Source organism: Petaurus breviceps, unplaced genomic scaffold (assembly GCF_028583685.1).
Source record: "Petaurus breviceps papuanus isolate PSGF00001 unplaced genomic scaffold, PetGlider_PUasm1.0 174, whole genome shotgun sequence".
In the NCBI taxonomy this organism is placed as follows: domain Eukaryota; kingdom Metazoa; phylum Chordata; class Mammalia; order Diprotodontia; family Petauridae; genus Petaurus; species Petaurus breviceps.
This window is the reverse complement of record NW_027185761.1, coordinates 31257312-31276987: the sequence shown is the minus strand read 5'-3', so window position 1 is coordinate 31276987 and position 19676 is coordinate 31257312. Positions and strand designations below refer to the sequence as shown.

Genomic DNA, 19676 nt, shown 5'->3' with positions numbered 1-19676 from the left:
GAGAGAGGACCTCCGTGCTTAGAGAAAGCCAGATGTGAACTGCCTTGGTTTTCATTTTCTTAGAAGAAATCTTGGTTTTTCAACATAAAAAGTTTTCACCTGTACTTGGAAATAGGCTGAAAAATATCTCCTATTTTTCTATCCTCCCTTTTTCCATTTTCTTTTTTTTTCGTACTGAAGATCTATTCCATCTTTGATCTCAAGTATTTTCATTATGTGTCTGTGCCCAACCCCGAAGGGAAAAGCCCATTTTCCATTATGAGGAGGATTAAGTTTCCTTCATTCCTTTTTTTTTTTGCTTTTAGATAGTTAGATAAGTTTATTTTAGTGGTTTCTTCAGAATTAATCAGCAGCTCTTCCACAAATCCTGGGGGCTTCCTGGCAACTGATATTTTTTGCAAAGCAGGCATTTTCAACACCAGAAAATTCAGAGTGCCACCCTCCTGACCAGACTTCTCTGTGGACTCTTCTCCATAAGCCTTCCATAAACATTTAGACTATTCCTCTGTCCTCCCACTGCATGACCACATAACAGTGGCCTTGGTGACGTTTGTGTTCATGTCCACAGCTTTTGTACCCACTAGCCATAGTTCTTCCACAGGCTCATGGGGCATTTTTCTGGCCTCCCCTGGAAGAGAATGGGCAGTAATGAAATTTCTGGTCCTAGAGAAATTCACTTCTCTGGGAATGGGCTGTTAGGCAGATATGCCTAAAGTAAAAGACATGAGTTGAAAAAAAGATGCTTCCTTTTAGCCCTAAACCTTCTAAAGCCAGGCATGGCAATGGCTTTCTCTTAGGGAGGGGTCAGATTTTGAGGGGAAAGTGATAAGAGAGTAAAAGCAGCCACATAAAACTCTCCTCAACACAAGCATTTCATGATGCGGGTAAGAGAAAGCTTGCTTCCTAACTTACTATTTCTAACCCTGGAAGATGTTTGGTTCCCATGTGGTAAGGGCACAGGTATTTTTGGTAAGTGCTCAGGGGATAAGAGTAAATGATTCCGGACATCAAGGAGTTGGTTAGCTGCCTAATACTTCTTTAGCAGTTGAGGGCCCGGGGTATTTCCTGAAGATTAATGAATCCCTCAATCCTCAGGAAACACCCACTCAGTGAGACAGCTATCTGTGTTATAACTTAGGAATGAATGGGGGGGAGTAGGAGCCTAGGGATGATGTGTGTTCATAATTTGTTTTGTTTTCTTTTTTCTCTTAAAGTGATGATAATTTTATTGAGTGAGAATGGAACACCATTAAAAAATGAGTTCCCCTTTCCCCCTTCAGGGGACTTAAATCTAAATTGTTTTCTGATGATAAATTTCAGTTGCCGTTTTCTGGTGAATATTTCCAAATTCTGAAGTCTTACATGTTGGTGTTCTCAAATGACATGAATGCATATATTCCTCATTTTTCAGGGGCTCTTGACTTTGAACATATTGAGGAGCAAGCAGAGGGAATCTTTGGAGGAAGGAAAGTATATTTTCAATACTATGTGGCAACTGTTTCTGGGTTTTAGGGGAGAGGACTCTCATGTCTGTCCCTGGGCCTTTATTTCTTGCAGTCAAAGGAAATGTAGACTTTCTTCAGGTTAAATTTACTTAGTGTGTTCCTTGGAATTCTGACCACCCCAAGGTAGCTAAGTCTAGTGGAAAGAAGAGATCCAGATTTGTATGTTTTAAATCCAGATAAATCATCCAGGCTATATGAATGAATGAGTGAATGAATGACTGAAAAAATAAATGAATGACAAAATATTCATTAAGTACTTACTGTCTATGCTAAGCACTGGGGATATATAGACAAAAGAGAGATAGTTTCTGCCCTAAAGCATCACAGAATTTGAGAGTTGGAAATAGCAACCTAGTCCAACCCATACACCAAAGAAATCTCCACTATAATATGCCTGACAAGTGGTCATTCAGTATCTACTGAGACTTCCTTTCTAATATAGATACAGATAGGGGAGATAATAGACAGGGAAGGGTGAAGTCATAGGGTTGATGAATGGAGCTATGGGGAAATGAATGACACCTTTTTTAAGAGGGGGAAGGCGAGGCAATTGGGGTTAAGTGACTTGCCCAAGGTCACATAGCTAGTAAGTGTGTCAAGTGTCTGAGGCCAGATTTGAACTCAGGTCCTCCTGACTCCAGGGCCAGTACTCTATTCACTCTGTCACCTAGCTGTCCCTAATGAATAACACTTTCTAGAAATAATGGTAACATTGATTTGATTCCTTTTCCCAGAGTAAGAGGTGAAAAATGGGGATGAGGGGGATTGCATGTAAGAGTTTGGCAAGATGAAGGATCAGTCAGGTGGCGAGGGCCAGCTAGATGGAATCAGCAATGTCTAGTCAACATGACCCCACTGGGCTCAGTCTCTAGTCATAGCTGCTCTGCCACAAGGGGTGGCCTGCTTCAGCATCTTTCATCTGAAGTTCTGATTGGTCCCCACATCAACTAGAGCCTTTCAGAGCTTTCGGGACCCTAGAGCTCCGTCCTATCTATGTTACTTGTTGTTCAACCATAGGCAAGTCACCCAGTGGTTCTCTAAAATAAATGATGATTATTGTGACATCCTTATTGTGACACCCTTATCACCCCTTATCCCTGTCTTCTTTGGTTTTATTGAAGGAAAAAAGGGATGATATTAACGTTATCAGTACCATTATTATTAGACTTAAATTGAATCATCCTTCTAACACATCTATGACCCAGGACAACTTACTTAACACCTCGTGTCGGGGCCCTAGACGGCTCTCTAAGATTTTAAGCTACAGAGCCAGGTGCCCCTGCTTTAGGAAGAGAAAGTCCTTTCTGTGAGCTGTCTACATGAATGGCATCCCAGGTCTGGTTAATATGTGTTTGTATATGAATATGTGTGTGTGTTAGAGAGATCTGCTGAAAATTGAAATTGAAAGAAATAGGGTAGGGGAGAGAGAGATAGAGAGAGTTGTTTATGTGCTAACTAATGGGATACTGATTTTTCTTCCTGAAGGAGAGAAACTTCAACTTCCCCTTAGTTATTAAGAGAAAATGGCAAAGCAGACGGACCCACCCATGCCCACCAAAATGGAGTTATAATGGCAAACGTTGATGTACCATATATTCTTATTTCTATTTGGTAGATGAGGGCACTGAGGTTCAGAGAGTTGAAGTCTCTTGTTCACAGTGAGACACACCTTGTTAGCATCAGACATGGGCCCAAACCCAGGGCTTCTGGGTCCTTTCCACCATATGGTGCTTCATAGGGAAGGAGGGAAAGCTTACAGTAGATTTACCCTCTTCTCCCCTTCCACATGTTTGCAGTGAAGAGAACACGCCATTGGACTTGGATGATCACGGAGGCAGAACGTTTCTCCGAGTCTTACTCCATCTGACGATGCATGACTACCCACCCCTCGTGTCTGGGGCACTTCAGCTTCTCTTCAGACACTTCAGTCAGAGGCAGGAAGTCCTTCAAGCGTTCAAACAGGTAGTCTTTTGTTGGTGTCAGCTCTTTCCATTGGAACTCTTGTCCTTCAGAAAGGGTGTTGTGTTCCACTAATGGATTATATTCCTATAAGGTTCAACTACTTGTTACCAGCCAAGATGTTGACAACTACAAACAGATCAAACAAGACTTAGACCAGCTGAGGTCCATAGTGGAAAAGTCAGAACTTTGGGTGTACAAAGGGCAGGGACCCGATGAGACGATGGACGGAGTATCTGGTGAAATCGAGCACAAGAAGACGGAGGTGAGGAATCTTGAGTCCTTCTCCAGGATGTTGCTGTGTTATAAACCCAGACTTGCAGTGTCGGTGGCATCAGGATGTCCCAGTGCAGAATCTGCTAAAGACCAGCAGTGGCCTTGACCTTGTCATCTTAGAGAATTGCTTGGGGATGTTGAGGGGCTGAATGCTTTGCCTATAATCATGTAGCTGGTGTGTATAGACTAGAACCCAGGTCTTTCCGACTCTGTTCCTCTATCCGTTAGGCTATGTGCTTTCTCATAATCTAGGCAAGTAACTTCTCCCTAAAGGGACTAAGCTTTTAACTCAGATCTTTCCATGCTTCTCAAAGTATGGGAACCAGCCACAGTCTGTCCCTTCATTTTGCTTCCAGCCATTCTCTGTCACTATGTATTAGCCTTTGTTTTACATTGATTACAGCATGGAATCCAAACTTGCAGAGTATGGGTTAGCTACCTTCACTGAGAATACTGCTAAGTGTGCTGAGACCGCACCACTAGATCCAGCTGGATATCTCACAGAAACATGGTGCTGACCTGACAATGTCCCCATCTCTGCTACTAGAAAATGATTTCAAGGCTTTGTGCTGACTCAGTCATCCACTCTGTGTATGATACTAGAAAATGTATAGTTACATCAGAATTGTACAGTAACAGGAAATGTGTATGTTTTGGTCACTAGGAAGGCAACAACAAGTCTCAAAAGCACGAAAGTACCAGCAGCTACAACTACCGAGTGGTGAAAGAGGTAAGATTCCAACCCCCCTGTACACCCCCACACTTTTTCTTTTTTCTTTCTCGTGGCAAACTACACCAGTGTGTGAGGTCAATTGGCAATCTGAACATCTTAGCTTCTTTCTCTATAGAAATCAGCTCTTAGCTTTAGGGCATGGATTCTTAGCTTTTTTTGTATCTAGGGACCTTTTGGCTTTCTGACAAAGCCTGCAGACCTCGTCTCAGAATGATTTTTATTTTTAGTATTTTCTTTTTCTTTTCCCCCAGTTACATGTAAAAGCAATTTTTAACATTTGTTTTTAAAACTTTTAGTTCCAGATTCAGAACGATATTAAATGCATTAAACAATACATAGACAAAGGAAAACAATTATATTGAAATACTATTATCAAAATATTTTTTAAAAAGTTCACGGACTCCAGGTTGACTCCTAGCTCTGGGCCATCCAAAAAGAGAAGGCTTTGGCGATGGCGATATTTTCCACAACCATTTCTCTTTTCCAGGTTCTGCCATCTGTGACTATGTATCCAAAGAATTCATCTTCTCAAAAATTTTCTTTAACTTCCTGTTGCCTCTAGGATTTAGATTCCCCGGCCTGCAATTTTAAGTCCTTCACAATCTGGCTCCAAGTTACCATTCTAACCTTATTTCACATTGTTCTCTTTTACCCAATCTGTATTCCCCCCAACTGGCCCATTCTCCCAAATCAGTCTTCCATCTCTTGCCTCCATGCATTTGCACAGACAAAGTCTGTAACTGGAATACATTCCATCTTCCTCTCTACCTTAGAATGGTTCCCTTCCTTCTAGGGTTAGGTGCTCACTACTATGGGAAGAATTTCCTAATCCCCATAACTGGAGCCTTCTCGTTAACTTGACATTATTGTGCATTTGCCTATCTATGTACTGTAGCCCCCATCAGAGACGTGAGAGAAAGGACTTTTGTTCTGCTTTTTATTTGCTCACTCTTTACCCACTCTAAGCATTTAGTAAATATTTTAAATGATTTTTATGGATATTTTTGTTTTCTTATTGCCTAAATTTCCCCCATATCCCTTTCCCCTCCCTGAGAGCCATCTTATATAGTAAAGGATATTTCTTAACAACAACAAAGAATAAGAGGAAGAAGAGAAATAAAACAATCAGCAGTATTGATCATTGCATCAAAAAAAGTTTGATCTTATATGTGGTATTCCTCACAGGGCACTTCCCATGTCTGCGAAATGGAGAGGGGGGATGTGTCTTCTTACATGTCTTCTGGAGAAGGCTTGTTTTTTGTAATTTTGAAGCATTTATTTTCAGTTGTTTTGTGGTTGATTTCCCCCCCCCCCATTTACAGTGTTGTAGTATAAATATTTTGAATTGAATTGAATCTCAAAAAAACCATCATTCTGAGAACTAGGCTTTCTATAGCAACCAGTAAGTACTGCATTTGACTTTTACTGGCACTGTCTAAGGCAGCTGTTTATAAACAAAGCCTTGTCTGGTTCTCTGTGGAACCTACTTACTGTTCACAGTAGGGGTATTAGAAAGGGAGGTACTTCCCACCTGTTTTTGCCATTTAACTACCTTTTCCTCCTCTTCTTTTCTTAATACATTCATATTCAGAGAACTAAGACTTCTGAGAGGACCACTTAAGCAGACCTCTTGTTTTCTCCCAGATTTTAATTAGACTTAGCAAACTGTGTGTCCAAGAGAGTGCCTCTGTCCGGAAGAGTAGAAAGCAACAACAGCGACTCTTGCGAAACATGGGAGCCCATGCTGTGGTCCTGGAGCTCCTACAGATTCCCTATGAAAAGGTAAGGCTGCCACACAGCAGAGACATCTACTGCAGAATCAAGCTTACGTCATTATCCCTAGACTCCCGTGAGTGAAGAGATTGCCAGTGTTTGAACATATGGAACACAAGAAAGAAAGAGCTTATTGACATGGTGGATGAGGAAAGTGAATGGGTCTGGGGGGAGCATTTAGTGACTTGGAAGCCTTTGGAAACAGATGTTAATAAGCTCAATTTTCAGACCCATTGGATGATGCTTTAGGTCAAGGACCTTCTTAACTGAAGGGACCAGAAGTTGTTACCTGGAAATGGAAAATGTCATCTTTTAGATATAGTCTGTGAACCACTGAAATGACTTATGGACAGTAGGTAAAACATTCTCTAGCAGATGCTTCCTTCCTGTGGTATAAAAATTGTGCTTGGTTGTCAAAGATTGTATCAGTGGAACACAAATTCTGGTCAGTCTTAACCAGGAATGCAGAGTCAGAGGCCTGGCCTAGTTGAGGGCACAGAGAGGATTACAAAAGTAGCCAAAGGTAAGTGAAAATAAAGATTTCATTTTCCCTATCCAAGTTGACAGACTCCCTGAATTCTGTTTGTGGATCCTACATTAAGAACCTGTGATCTAGGATTTTTCTGAAAATGGGAAATCTCAATGATAGGTTATCCTTAATGCTGATTACCTTTTTGGATTCCTTTTCATAAAGAAAAAATATTCAAGTAACTCACAGTCTATCTGGTAGAATTTTTTTAGAAAAGGATAAAATTGTGCAGAAGCATTTAAAATGATGGCTATGAGCCAGAGATAAGTGTCTTTGTTAAGGAACATCTAGATTTCTCGTGGTGAAGTTGTCAGTCAACAAGCATTTCCTAAGTGCTTGTTATATTCTAGGAACTGTGTTAAGAGGTAGGTTTCCAAAGAAATATAAAAAGTATACTGTGTTCCCCTCAATACGTGCCTTGCCTGGTCATGCTTGGACTTTGAAAATTCTTTAAACCTTCCACTGCCCTTTTTCTACTGTCAAAACACATAGCTGAGATTCTTTCATAAAGCAAACAAGAGGCCTCCACTTGGACACCCTCAAAGGGTGGTTTTGAGAATCCTTAGGGATGAGATCTGTAAGAGTGCTTTGGGAACAAAAAAGGCGTGTATGAATGTGATGGGATTGTGTTTTGCTCTGTGGATCATTCCTCTCCTTATCAGATCCCTCTTTCCTTGTTCAGAATTGGGTAAAATTTCTATGGAGATGTGGAACATGATGGGGAAGGATTTGGTTGTTTCTGTTGGCCCAAAGGCAGACCTGGAATACTTGGGTAGAAGCTGCTGAAAGGCAAATTTGAGCATGATAGCGAGGATAAACTTCTTACAAATAGAGAAACACAAGAGTGGGATGGGTTGCCTTGGCAGGGTGTGGGTTTCCCCTCATTCTAGGACTCCAGGCAGAGGCTGAAAGACCACTTTTTCAGATATGTTGCAGATAGGTTTCTTGTTCAGTGGCAGGGTTGACTGGAGTGGCCTCTGAGATTCTGTGAAGCTGGTGCAGGTCTACACAGATGGGCTAAACCAGATTGAGGGCATCTGGGGAGGTCTCAGACACTTCAGTGAATTGTGTGTGTGTGTGTGTGGGGGGTGTCTACCTCAAGCATGTGACGACTTCCCTTGGTGCAATGGACAGATAGGAACAAATTGTTCCAAGGCCATAGAGGCGACTGAAGCAGCCGCCGTGGAGCACTTGGAGCTTAGCTAGACATCAGAGACGCCAGGGTCATCTGCTACATCTCGAGCCATCTGTCATCTTGACTCTGTCCTGCCACTGGACTGTGATAGCTCTGGAAGGGAGAGTGGCCTCACTTAAATCCACTTCATGCTCAGATCAGAAGGCATCACCCATACCATTTTGTCATGCAGGTAGTTGGCATAGCAGTAGACAGCTTGACAGGCAAACCTAAAGGATAGGTGCATGACACTGTATTTTGATTAATAGGGGGAAAATGATAATGGCTTACCTTCCAGGAGCTCAGGTGGCCTTAGATCAATCATCCACATGAATGAATGAATTCGAATTAGGGAAGACTTTTTACTAACTCACTTTCTCTGTGCCAACTTGTGGCATAAAATCAGGAGATAGAATGTTTTGATTCAAGTAGTTAAACCATTTTGTTGGGATAGATCTTGCTTTGTCCCTAAATTATTTATTTTTGGGGACAGACCTATGATCATTGGTGTGGAGATCTTCTGGGTGTGAAAAATTAACCCCTTTAAGTTTTAGAGGATTGCTTGGGACACTGAGATTTTAAGTGACTTCCCCATATACTCTTAATGAGAAAGTATATTTCAGAGTCAGGACTTGAACCCACACCTTTCCAGCTCTGAGGCTAGCCAATCTGTCTGTTTGACCAGCCTGCATCTCTCTGTTGCTAAAAACAATTGTTTCCTCTGGACCAAAGGATGCCAAAGTGGCTTGTCTGCAGAATGCCATTTCAGCATTTGTGCAAAGGGCTTAATTCATAAAGCTTTTTGAATTCTGATATTTACAGATTTACAGAGCTGGAAGCTTAGTTAGAGAGCATCTAGCCCAATACCTGTACTTTACAGGTGAGTGAATTGAAGTTCAAATAGCCAAAGGGTCATGCACACTGTCCCAGTGCCTTACCCCAGTGAATACTAGGAATCGTAGTATTCCTATGACTAGGTCATAGGGAACCGGGTCTTTTAACTTGCACTTCAGAATTCTCTCCACTCTCCCATTCTTGTGTGCCTCCTTAACCCTGGCTCTTCCTCATTATTCCCCCTAGGCTGAAGATACACGGATGCAGGAGATCATGAAGCTGGCTCACGAGTTTTTACAGAACTTCTGTGCTGGCAATCAGCAGAACCAGGCTCTCCTCCACAAGCATATCAACCTCTTTCTGAATCCTGGGGTAAGGATCAGGACCACCTGGAGCCTTAGGCACGAGGCAGGAAGGACAGCTTGTCTTGGAGAATTTTGTTCTTCTTGGGTCTGGAATCCCATTTAGAAGCTATGAATGTTGCCTGGGGTACCACCAAAGGAGAACGGGAAACAAAAATGTATAACGGGCAGGATGAGTTAAGTATGGGGGGGGGCGTTAAAGACACTGGTTTGAATTTTTTTAAGTATCATTACCCCCCCCCCCAAAAAAAAGGTTTTATCAAGTCAGGGCAATGAGGTGTCACAGTGGCCAGAGTGCTGGCTCTGGAGTCACAAACACCTGAGTTCAAATCCAGCCATAGACATGTACCAGCTGTGTGACCCTGGGCAAGTCACTTAATCTCTATTTGCCTCAGTTTCCTCATCTGTAAAAAAAAACAACAACACGGAGATAATAATAGCATCTGCTTCCCAGGGTGGTTGTGAGGGTGAAATGAGATAATAATTATGCAGCACTTAGCACAGTGCTCAGCACATAGTAGGTAGTATGTAAGTATTATCATCAATCGCTTATTTTTCAGTCAGTTATTTTTAGATCTATACCATGCCTGCCTGGAATCAAGACTGTACTTGTAACAAAGGAAAAAGCCTGGGTTCAAATTCTACCCTTGGTGTTTACTAGCTATGTAACTCTAGGCAAGTCAGTGAATCTCAGGACCTCAGGACTACTTTACTAAGCCACTCTGCAGGATAGTGTGACATAGTGAATAGAGAACCGGCCTAAAAGAAGGCCGCATTGAACCCTGCCTGTGAGACCTGCTAACTGTGTGATCCTGGACAAGTCACGCAACCTGTGTGTGCATTAGGATTTATTATTAAGCCATAAATCTTGGAGAGGCGATTTGGCAGAGTGGCTATCAAACCCACCTGAATTCATTTCTCAGTGATTAACAAACTCCCACCTGGTTGTACCCTCCCTATCAAGGTTGTTCTAAGTCCCCACCTCTCATTATTCAAACCCAGTTCTCAGTCCCAGACTTTGCCCCTCTTCCCCCAGCCAAAGCATCCCACCCTAAACCTGCCCACCCCTTCCATTGTGTGACTCTGTCTACCCCCTCTCTGAATTTTAACTGGCTGTCCCCCAAACCTGGAATACCTCATCTGTGTCTTCTGGCTCCCCTGTTTTCTTTCAGGTCCCAGACCAAACCCTACTTTCTACCTTCTACAAGAAGCCTTTCCTAAGCCCCTTGAAGCTAGTCCCTTCTCTCTGTTGATTATCCCCTTGCAGGAAAGGTCTGGTTTGTATTGGTAGAGGGACTTTATTCACCTGGGAATTGCTATACCAGTGATGTCCTAGGTCTGGTTCTAGCCTCTGCTACCACCTCACTTAACTTGCATGTGCCATAAGATTTACTTAAAACCAAGTCAGCAATGGGGGACAGTCTGGGTATACTGGCAGCCGTCTCTTACTGTCCCAGCAACTTCCCAAGCTAATGAAGTCACAGAGCTTATGCGTGAGCTATACATATTTTTCATTCTCACGCTTCCTGGATACTTAGACATCCTCTGTATTCAGTTTCCTTAAACTGAGACTTTCCTTCCCATGTTAGATCCTGGAGGCAGTGACAATGCAGCACATTTTTATGAATAACTTCCAGCTCTGCAGTGAGATCAACGAGAGAGTCGTCCAGCACTTTGTTCATTGTATTGAAACACATGGCAGGAATGTTCAGTATATCAAATTCCTGCAAACAATTGTCAAGGCCGAAGGGAAGTTTATCAAGAAGTGCCAAGACATGGTCATGGCCGAGGTGAGTGAGAGCTGCCCGTTTCTGTGTAGTCACAGCTGGTGTCAAGTAGGAATTTTCCATGTGACATCCTCAGCTGAAGAAGCCTTTGAGTGTAGTGACTAGAGAGCTGGCCACAGACTTAGGAAGCTCTTGGTCCAAGTCAGGCCTCTGAGGCACACGGGCTGTGTAACTCAGGGAGGTCCCTTACCTTCTCAGTCCAGAGGGTCTCTAGAGCAGCTTGCCTATCTGATAGACAGAATTTCCTTATCCAGGAGCTTCATGTAGCAAAAAAAGACACAGGCCCTATCCTTACCCCCCTTATTATTGTCCAACCTAATGCAGTATGAAGCTTCTCTTTTGTAGAGGACTTCCTACTAACCACTCCCTCCAAAGCCAGCCATTTCCTTGCAGTCAGTTTTTCACTTGGGCCATATGTATTTTTTGTATTATTGGGTTGGAATTGGGGTACAAATAATGCTTAATTTGGAAAAGGGGATAAAACCAGCCTAATATAAATGAGCTGTTATATCTTCTCTGTTAACATTTGGGAAGGCCAGTGATAAAACCTCCTTTTTTTTAATCTCAATAAACAGATTTCTGTGGCATTTTATTCCCTCTCAAGCTTTTGATAAACATGGTTTTTCTTCCTTTTTGTAGTTGGTCAATTCAGGAGAAGATGTCCTTGTGTTCTACAATGACAGGGCCTCCTTCCAGACGCTCATCCAGATGATGAGGTCAGAGCGGGATCGAATGGATGAAAACAGCCCTCTCATGTACCACATCCACTTGGTAGAGCTCTTAGCAGTGTGCACAGAGGGTAAAAATGTCTACACAGAGATCAAGTGTAACTCCCTTCTTCCTTTAGATGACATCGTCCGAGTTGTGACCCATGAGGATTGCATCCCTGAGGTGAGTTTTAGCAGGGCTGGAGTCTGACGTCCTCTCTTCTCAGTGCGTGTGGAGCTGAGGTTCAAAGTTGTGAATTCTGGTTTAGCCATAAACCTCTCATCCTGAAAAAAATTCTATAATACCCTTTAAAAAAAATTAAGTATCAAAAATTAGGCTTATAATCCTGTGCCAGGAAGAATTAGTCTTCAGTCTTACCCACATGAGAGACATGGATGAACTTTTGTAGTATGTTGGATTGTAGACTTGAAGCTGGAAGGGTATGAGGTCAAGGCCTCTGAGGTAGAGCCATATAGTCCAATCCTCTTGGTTTGCAGATAAGGACACTGAAGCCAAGAGAGGTGATGTAACTTGCCCAAGGTCATACGGGCCCTAAGTGTTGGAGGTGGGATTTGAGCCCTGGTCCTCCAACTCCCAAGACAATGCTCATTCTACTGTCCAGGTTTCCTAGCTTCCCTAGGAGTCGTCAACCCTGCAGAGTTTGAAGGGAATTTGACCTGAGTAAGAAGCTTGTAGCTTCCTATATTATGTCCAACTCTTGTTTCACTCTTTTTACACATGTGATTATTTCATCAGGTCATGTTGAGTACAATGGAGAGAGAAAGAAAGACCTAGGTTTGAATCCTGCCTCCCACACTTACTAGCTGTGTGATCTGGGCAAAGCATTTAACATACAATTGTTATGACTCCAATGAATTGGTATGTGTAGAATACTTTTCAAGCCTTAAAATGCTATGTAAAATGAGCTGTTGTTATCATTAACTCACAGGTTCTTACTTAGAGTTGGAAGGTTGGAAGGTACCTTAGAAACTATCTAGTCCAGCCCTTCAGTTTTGCCTGTTTTATGATGTGGACACGGACTTCTAGTCTCCACAACTGTTTTGTCTTCTTACTCACCTCTTTTTCATCCTTCCTTCCAGGTTAAAATTGCCTACATCAACTTCCTGAACCATTGCTATGTGGACACCGAGGTTGAAATGAAGGAGATTTACACTAGTAACCACATGTGGAAGTTGTTTGAGAATTTTCTTGTTGACATCTGCAGGGTAAGAACATTTAGGAATCAAAGACAGAGTCTGGCTTTGTGATCCTGGCTTTTGTGGCTGACCTTCTTCTTTATCTCTCCAGTATAAAAGGAAAACCCAGGCCTTTGAGGTCAGATCCAAGGTCTCCTCACTCCCTGGGTGACCTTGGGCAAATAGCTTATCTTCTTGGTGCCTGAATTTCTTCCTCTGTAAAAAGGGAACCACATCTCCTCAGAAGTCCCTTCCGTGGTTGAATCTGTGAACCGTTGCATTAAAGTCTTACTGTCTGTTTACTTTTGCCCTTTTGCCTTTTGCTTGTTGCTGATTGTGGATTTTATTAGTTATATTCTGGGAAGAAATCTGTCTATTTTCTTTTTTTAGCCACAACTTGTTTTCTGAGATAGTATCTGTCATACTGAACTAGACAAGGTTTATGGGGATCTCCCCACCTCATTAATAGTCACAAAATTCAGCCCTATAAGAGAATGTTTCTGGACTGGCCATTTATTTTTGTGGCTTTTGTGTGTGTGGGAACCTGTAGCGGAGCTCATCTTTTGATGTGTCTTTTCTAACTCAGCACTTAATAGATTTTCCTATATCCTTTTTGGTTTTGTGCATTGGGTGTAGTAAGCATGTCAAATGCCGAGAATATTTACTGCCTGGTGTCAGATGTGCAGACAGAAATATTAGGCCCAGAGCCTGGAAAGCACTTAGAGTACTAGCTTACTTTGCCTTGTGCCAGAGACCTTCATTTAATAGCACTCGGCAGCGAATGTCAGAAACCTTTCATGCTTTGACTTTTCAGCTCCTACCGGTTCTCCTTGGCCTTGTCCCAAACTAGCCTAGGGCCTTCAGGATGGAACAGCTCAATTCCTGAATTGTTCAAAGAAGAGGCAGGGCGGGGCAGTGTAGAGAGTCCTGTACTTAGATTCACAAGATTTGGGTTCTTAGTCAAGTCACTTATCTCTCTGAATCTCCTCCAGCCAGCTGACACCAGAATACTTAGACTAACATCCTCACAGGGTGGTTGTGAGAATTTGGGAGATGGTGAGCATGCCAGCGTCAGCTGTTTTTATTTAATTCGTTCCCTCCTTGTGCCAGAAGCCCAGCACATACACTGATAAAGAATTATTACCTGGATTCAGTTATTTTCCAGGCTTGTGATTATAGCCTCACTATGGCTGTCCTCAAAATAACCAAATTAAATACAAGTTAAATTCCATTAAGAAGACGGCATGTCATAGATTTAGAAGGAACCTTAGAGATTGGACGCCTCATGGTGTCCATTCAATCCAATACACATTTATTAAGTACCTTCTGTATTCCAGGCACTGGAGATACCAAAAAAGGCAAAAGATAGTTCTTGCCCTCATAGAGCTTACAATCTAATAAAAATGGTGTCATGGAGAGAGCTCTAGATTTGGCACTTCCTGCCCGTGACTTTGGCAAAATTACTTCATCTCTCTGGGTCACAGTTTCATTATCTGTAAAATTGCAGGGGGATGAGGTTTCCTTCCAGGTCTAGATGAGGAAACTGAGGCCCCCAGACCCGACATGCCCAGGGTTGAGAGCCAGCGTTCAAACCCAGGCCTTCTGACTCCAAATGCACCATCTTTTTTTACCACACCATGTTGCCCAACACGCAGAATGATTTCTAAGTCAAGGCTTATTCTTTTGAGCTGTATTTGACAAAATGAAATTCCAACTTAATGAGAGAATTTGGACACCCCCAAAGAAGTTCTCTGTGACAATAAGAATAGAATAAAATGATAGAATTTCCAGAACTGGCCTAAGGCAGTTGTCATTTTATAGGTAAATTATTTACCTAAAAGTTGCTTGTTCAGCACTTAGTGCTGATCAGCCATGAAAAGCATCAGGAGAGAAGTCAGTGATTCCTCAGCTTTATAATGAATTCTCAAGCTTCAATACTGTCTCTAAAGCTCTCAAATTCTTTTCTTAGGCATGTAACAACACCAGTGACAGGAAACACGCCGACTCGATCCTGGAGAAATATGTAACTGAGATCGTCATGAGCATTGTGACGACTTTCTTCAGCTCGCCCTTCTCTGACCAAAGCACAACTTTGCAGGTAAGGAAAGGACCCTCCAACAAATGGAGTTGGCTCCTACCGTCGTCAGGGAGGAGGGTGACCCAAGCTAAGGGCACCTGGCAGGCTAGCAGGAGGTAGGACTAGAATAGCCCCAGGGAAAAGGGTGAAGATGAAACCCTGAGGAGTTGCCAGGGTACACCGGGAACATCCAGAACCATGTGGTCCAAGTCGTGACTGTGGGACGCTTCCTCCCTTTTTGTGGCATCCAGCCTTTTATTCATCTTTCCCCGGGATCCACAATTCAATCCATTTCAGCAGCGTTCTGTTATGTACCTACCAGGCTGTGCAGGGCAGCTTATCATTGTGACTTGAGGCAACTCACTGGGACCAGAAACTGCAGAGCTGTTGCAGACCTGTCCTTTTTAGAGTGAGTTACCTCAGTGTAAATTCTCTATACCAGTGAAATCACCAGAGTTGGGAGGGAAATGTTGGAGGTGCTGCTCTGAGAATGCACAAACCAAAATGGGAGTCTGCCATCAAGGCATTTGCATTTCACTTGCGGGGATTAAAATGGCACAGTCAGCTCTAAATTATCAGGGAGTTACAGTGAGCATTTGTGGGGTGTTTACTGGGGTGCTCAGAGAGGACTAGCACCTCTGGTGTCTACCTGGCACTCAGCTCTAGCCTCTGGCTCCCAGAAGCTGTGGCATGTTCCATCTGCCACACACTTGGCAGATGGGCTAAACCTGGTTGAGGATCACTGATAGACCTCAGACCCCTTGGGAAGTTAGGGGGTGTCTACCTCCAAGCATGAGCAGATTTCCCTCCAGCAGAATGGGTAGATGAGAAGAGTTTGTTCCAATGGCCTCGAAAGTGACTGACGCAGACTCTGTGGAGTGCTTAGAGCTTGGTTAGGTATCAGAGACGCCAAGGTCATCCCCTGCATCGCAGGCTTTGCCAGTCAGCCTAACTTCTTTCTTGCTGCTGGCCTTCAATGACTCATGAAGAAAGAATGAGACTGACGACTTTGTTCAACTGTGTCTCACTTAAATTCAGTTCACATGCAAGTCAAGACATCACCCCGTGATGTCATTGGTCCTCTTTGAAAAGGAAGGGCAGATGGTAATAATGACTGTGTGTTAGACACTGTGCTAACAGAAAAGACAGCAGTTATTGAGAAAGAGGTGACGAGTTCAAGTGTTACCTTCCATTAATAAAGGCAGCAGCCTAGAAATCCTGAGTTGGAGAGATGATACTTAGGACCACACTCAGCAAGGATGGGTTTATATCAGTTTCCCTCTGATAGTGATAATCGGACCCAACATGTGGCAAACATGTTTCCTGTCACTTTATTCTGGAAACTTTAAGTAGCTTGCTTATTCTAGAGACATAGAAATAGCTTTCAGTTTATCTCACGAAAGCCTGGGAAATGCATTGGGTCAGCACCGTGATTTACAAGTCTAGTGAAAGTGGTACCTTGATGTCAGCAACCTCTGAGGCTAGGATAGTATGTGCTGTTCAAGGCCAGACTTGTCCCACCCAATAAAGGACTCTTCTCCTGGGTAGCCAACTCTAAAATGTACTCTTTAGCAGTAATATTTCAGGTTTTTGCTTGTGATTTAAAGGGACAGCTCACAAAGGCAGTGATGGTGTCTGTGTAAACTGTGGAAACAGATCATTCTGTTGGACTCTCTTAGAAAACTGTCAACATGCATGGCTGCTTTATTACATTTGTTTGGGAAGTCTTACCTCTTAGTCACTAGTCTGTCTATCTCTACCTTGCAGAAATCTTAGAATGTCCAGACAGGGGTGGGGAACCTTCGACTTCGAGGCCACATGTGGCCCTCTAGGTGCTCAGGGGAGGCCCTTCAGTCAGGCAGCTGGAGCATCCAATAAAAGCAGCTGTTTTAACAGAAAGGAGTAGGCCCAGGCTCCATGGAATCATGAAAAGAGGCCTGGACTTGGAGTCAGCTCTTATATTTACTAGCTATGTGAGTGATATTTAATCAGTGTTTCACCCATCACTTGTACTATGTTTTAATTATCTTTAACCTCTCAGAAACTGTTTCCTCATCTGAAAAATGGAGCTAAAAATGGCAATAGCACCTACCACAGTAAAGGAAAGGCAATATGCATTTCTATAGCTCTGACCTGTGGGCAGGCAGTTTACTAAGTGCTTTACAATTACCCCATTTGGTCCACAAAAGGCTGTTGTGAAGATCAGAAGTGTTAGGAAGATTGTTTTTCCATGCAGATGTGTAAATACTGAATTTTTGAAAATGGTGATCTCTGTGATTTGTGTAGTGCTTCTTGTCTATTACTTACGCCAGTATGGTGTAGCAGCAAGCACCCCAGCGTTCCCAGGGTGGCTGCTAGCACAGGTTCTTGGATCTGCTTTGTTAAAGGAAAGCAACTCAAAATGGGTTAACAAGCTTACTTTAATCAGTCAGACATATATCGTTTACCTTGTTCAGGGGAAAAGTTCAACACCCCGAACTTCAAAGTATACAGGCAGAATTATCAAGACAGAAACAGATCAAGTAGACAGATTTCCAAATTGTCCAACCATTACATCCATACCCAGTCAACATCTGGGTTGCCACATCTGGGTTTTTCAAAGCCGGGGGGCGGGGCCTGGACAACGGCTTCCCAGAATACAGATCAAATCACAGAACACTTCTCAAAGTGAGCCCCCAAAACAAAGCTACACATCAGGGCTTATATAGCCTTCTCCTGGCTCAGAGAATATAACAACCTTATTGACCCACTGGCCAATCAAGAAGTATCTACTGAAAAACAAGCCTCCCACCCCAGGCTTCAGGTGCACCCCAGCCTAGGGGCAGGGAAGATCTTCCAAATCTGCATTCCCATTACATATGGCCTTGTTTCCTGTATATGACCGATCTCCCCTACTAGACTTTAAATCCTGGGAGAGCAAGAGCCATCTCCCACAGATAGATACAAAGAAAGCACTTGATACACATTTCTCTTTATATTAAGTATTTAGCTTGTGAGCAGTTGAAAGACACTAAAGTGGCAGCTGGTGGCACAATGGATAAAGCACTGGACCTACTGTTCAGAAGATTTGAGTTCAAATCCAGATTCACATACTTAGTAGCTGTGTGACCCTGGGCAAGTCACTTAACCTCTGCCTGAGTTTCCTCATCCAAAAAAAGGAAGATAATAATAGCAGCTACCTCTTAGTGCTGTTGTTAGGGTCAAATGAGAAAATATTTGTAAAGTGCTCTGCAGAAAAGCAAGCACCGAATAAACGCTACTTATTGTTGCTGTTGTTGATTCTCATTTGAAATTTCTGCAAATCCTTGGGCTCTTGTACTTGTATCCCTGACAATGATAAGAGCTAGTGAGAAGGATGTGTGTCCACCTTGTGGAACTGAGTTATATGATCCCTGCTTTATGAAGGTAGATATCAGATTCTCTTCTGGGCCAACATTTACAGGAAGGCCTGAGTTCTTTGGCTAACTTCAGTTTTCTTTCAACAGACATCATTTTTATTAGCATTTATAGGGTGTTTTCTCAGTTGCCTGAATCAACTCTCTTCCTCTCCCAAAAGCCTTGCAGAACACTTGCTTGGTAATTTTTATTAAGCTGATTAGCTTTTTAACTGTGTGAACTGGGAAAGTAAAGTGGGCTGTATATCCCTCATCCAGTGAAGTGAAGTTTTCTACTATAGATTTCAAGTAAAGTAGATTTACCCTCTGAAAATATGAAATGAAATGAAATGAAAATACCTCTGAAAATACCTTATATCCTTAGGTGTGGATTGGTCACGTGAAAGCTTACACTTTTCTAGTAAAAGATGTGATTGGTCTTTTGCCTACTTTTTAGGGGAAATCAGTATCATTAATAGACAACATTTAAACATTGATTCATTACCTCTGCTGTCTTTGCATACTGTATTATGGCATATTCTTTGGATTGGGAGCTAGGGGTTGAGAGCTAGGATATTTCTAGAAAATCAAAACTCAGTATTACTTCATCCAAGACCCAGGTTTTATTTTTTTAACATCTCCCCGCCATACACCCCCATTCTCCTTGCTTCTCTCTCATTTCCCAGGGGGCCTTCTTCAGGGCAGTCTTAGGCACATAACTTCAGTTTTGTGCTCAGGCTTAAGATAATTATTTGCTTTTCTTCCTTATCATTTCTAATGATTCCTAAAAATGTTTGTTGATCTCCCTATTCATCAGACCTCTCTCCCCTTTTGCCCTGGAATACTCCTTGTATGGCCTGTGGATAAAGAGAGCTATTCTTGAAAACCCAACTGGGAATGAGGAGGGATGACTTACTGTTTGTTTGAGAGTAAAATGCAGCTTTCCATGATCTTTTTCCTCCTTTTTTCCCCTTTTAGACTCGTCAGCCAGTCTTTGTACAGCTGCTACAGGGAGTGTTCAGGGTTTATCACTGCAACTGGCTGATGCCAAGCCAGAAAGCCTCCGTGGAGAGTTGCATAAGGGTGCTCTCTGATGTAGGTAAGAAACCTGACAGTTGACTTTGTTTCTAATGTAACCAAAGTGTGTTTTATGTTTAAAGAAGGCATGAATGGGTGGAAAGCCCCTATCGCCTTGTCTGTAGAGTATCAGAAGTGCAGATAGTTAATCTGGGGTGGAACCCTGCTTAGACGTTTACTAGCTGTGTGAGCGTGGGCAAATCATTTCATCTCACCGTTCCTGAGTGTCTTCATTGGTTTAAAAAAATTACATCTTAAACAAACATTAATAGTAACTGTGCTGTCTGCTGTGAGAAAGTACTTAGCAGACCA

General features: G+C 42.6%; 1 protein-coding gene and 1 long non-coding RNA gene across 2 annotated transcripts in view; one reads left to right on the top strand and one right to left on the bottom strand.

Annotated features, from left to right (window-relative positions):
* Positions 1-19676, top strand: part of ITPR1 (inositol 1,4,5-trisphosphate receptor type 1) — a 393216-nt gene that overhangs the window by 196823 nt on the left and 176717 nt on the right. Inside the window, exons 26-36 of the mRNA XM_069084059.1 lie at positions 1412-1462; positions 3298-3467; positions 3559-3729; positions 4405-4470; positions 6118-6255; positions 9030-9155; positions 10735-10935; positions 11572-11823; positions 12741-12866; positions 14806-14934; positions 19266-19386. Coding sequence (XP_068940160.1) covers positions 1412-1462; positions 3298-3467; positions 3559-3729; positions 4405-4470; positions 6118-6255; positions 9030-9155; positions 10735-10935; positions 11572-11823; positions 12741-12866; positions 14806-14934; positions 19266-19386 — 1551 coding nt within the window. The remainder of the gene's footprint in view (positions 1-1411; positions 1463-3297; positions 3468-3558; positions 3730-4404; positions 4471-6117; positions 6256-9029; positions 9156-10734; positions 10936-11571; positions 11824-12740; positions 12867-14805; positions 14935-19265; positions 19387-19676) is intronic.
* On the bottom strand, positions 332-19330 carry LOC138158104 (uncharacterized). The gene is made up of 2 exons (XR_011167554.1): positions 19204-19330; positions 332-628 (listed from the first exon to the last, which is right to left on the bottom strand). It is a non-coding gene; the product is annotated as an uncharacterized lncRNA (long non-coding RNA).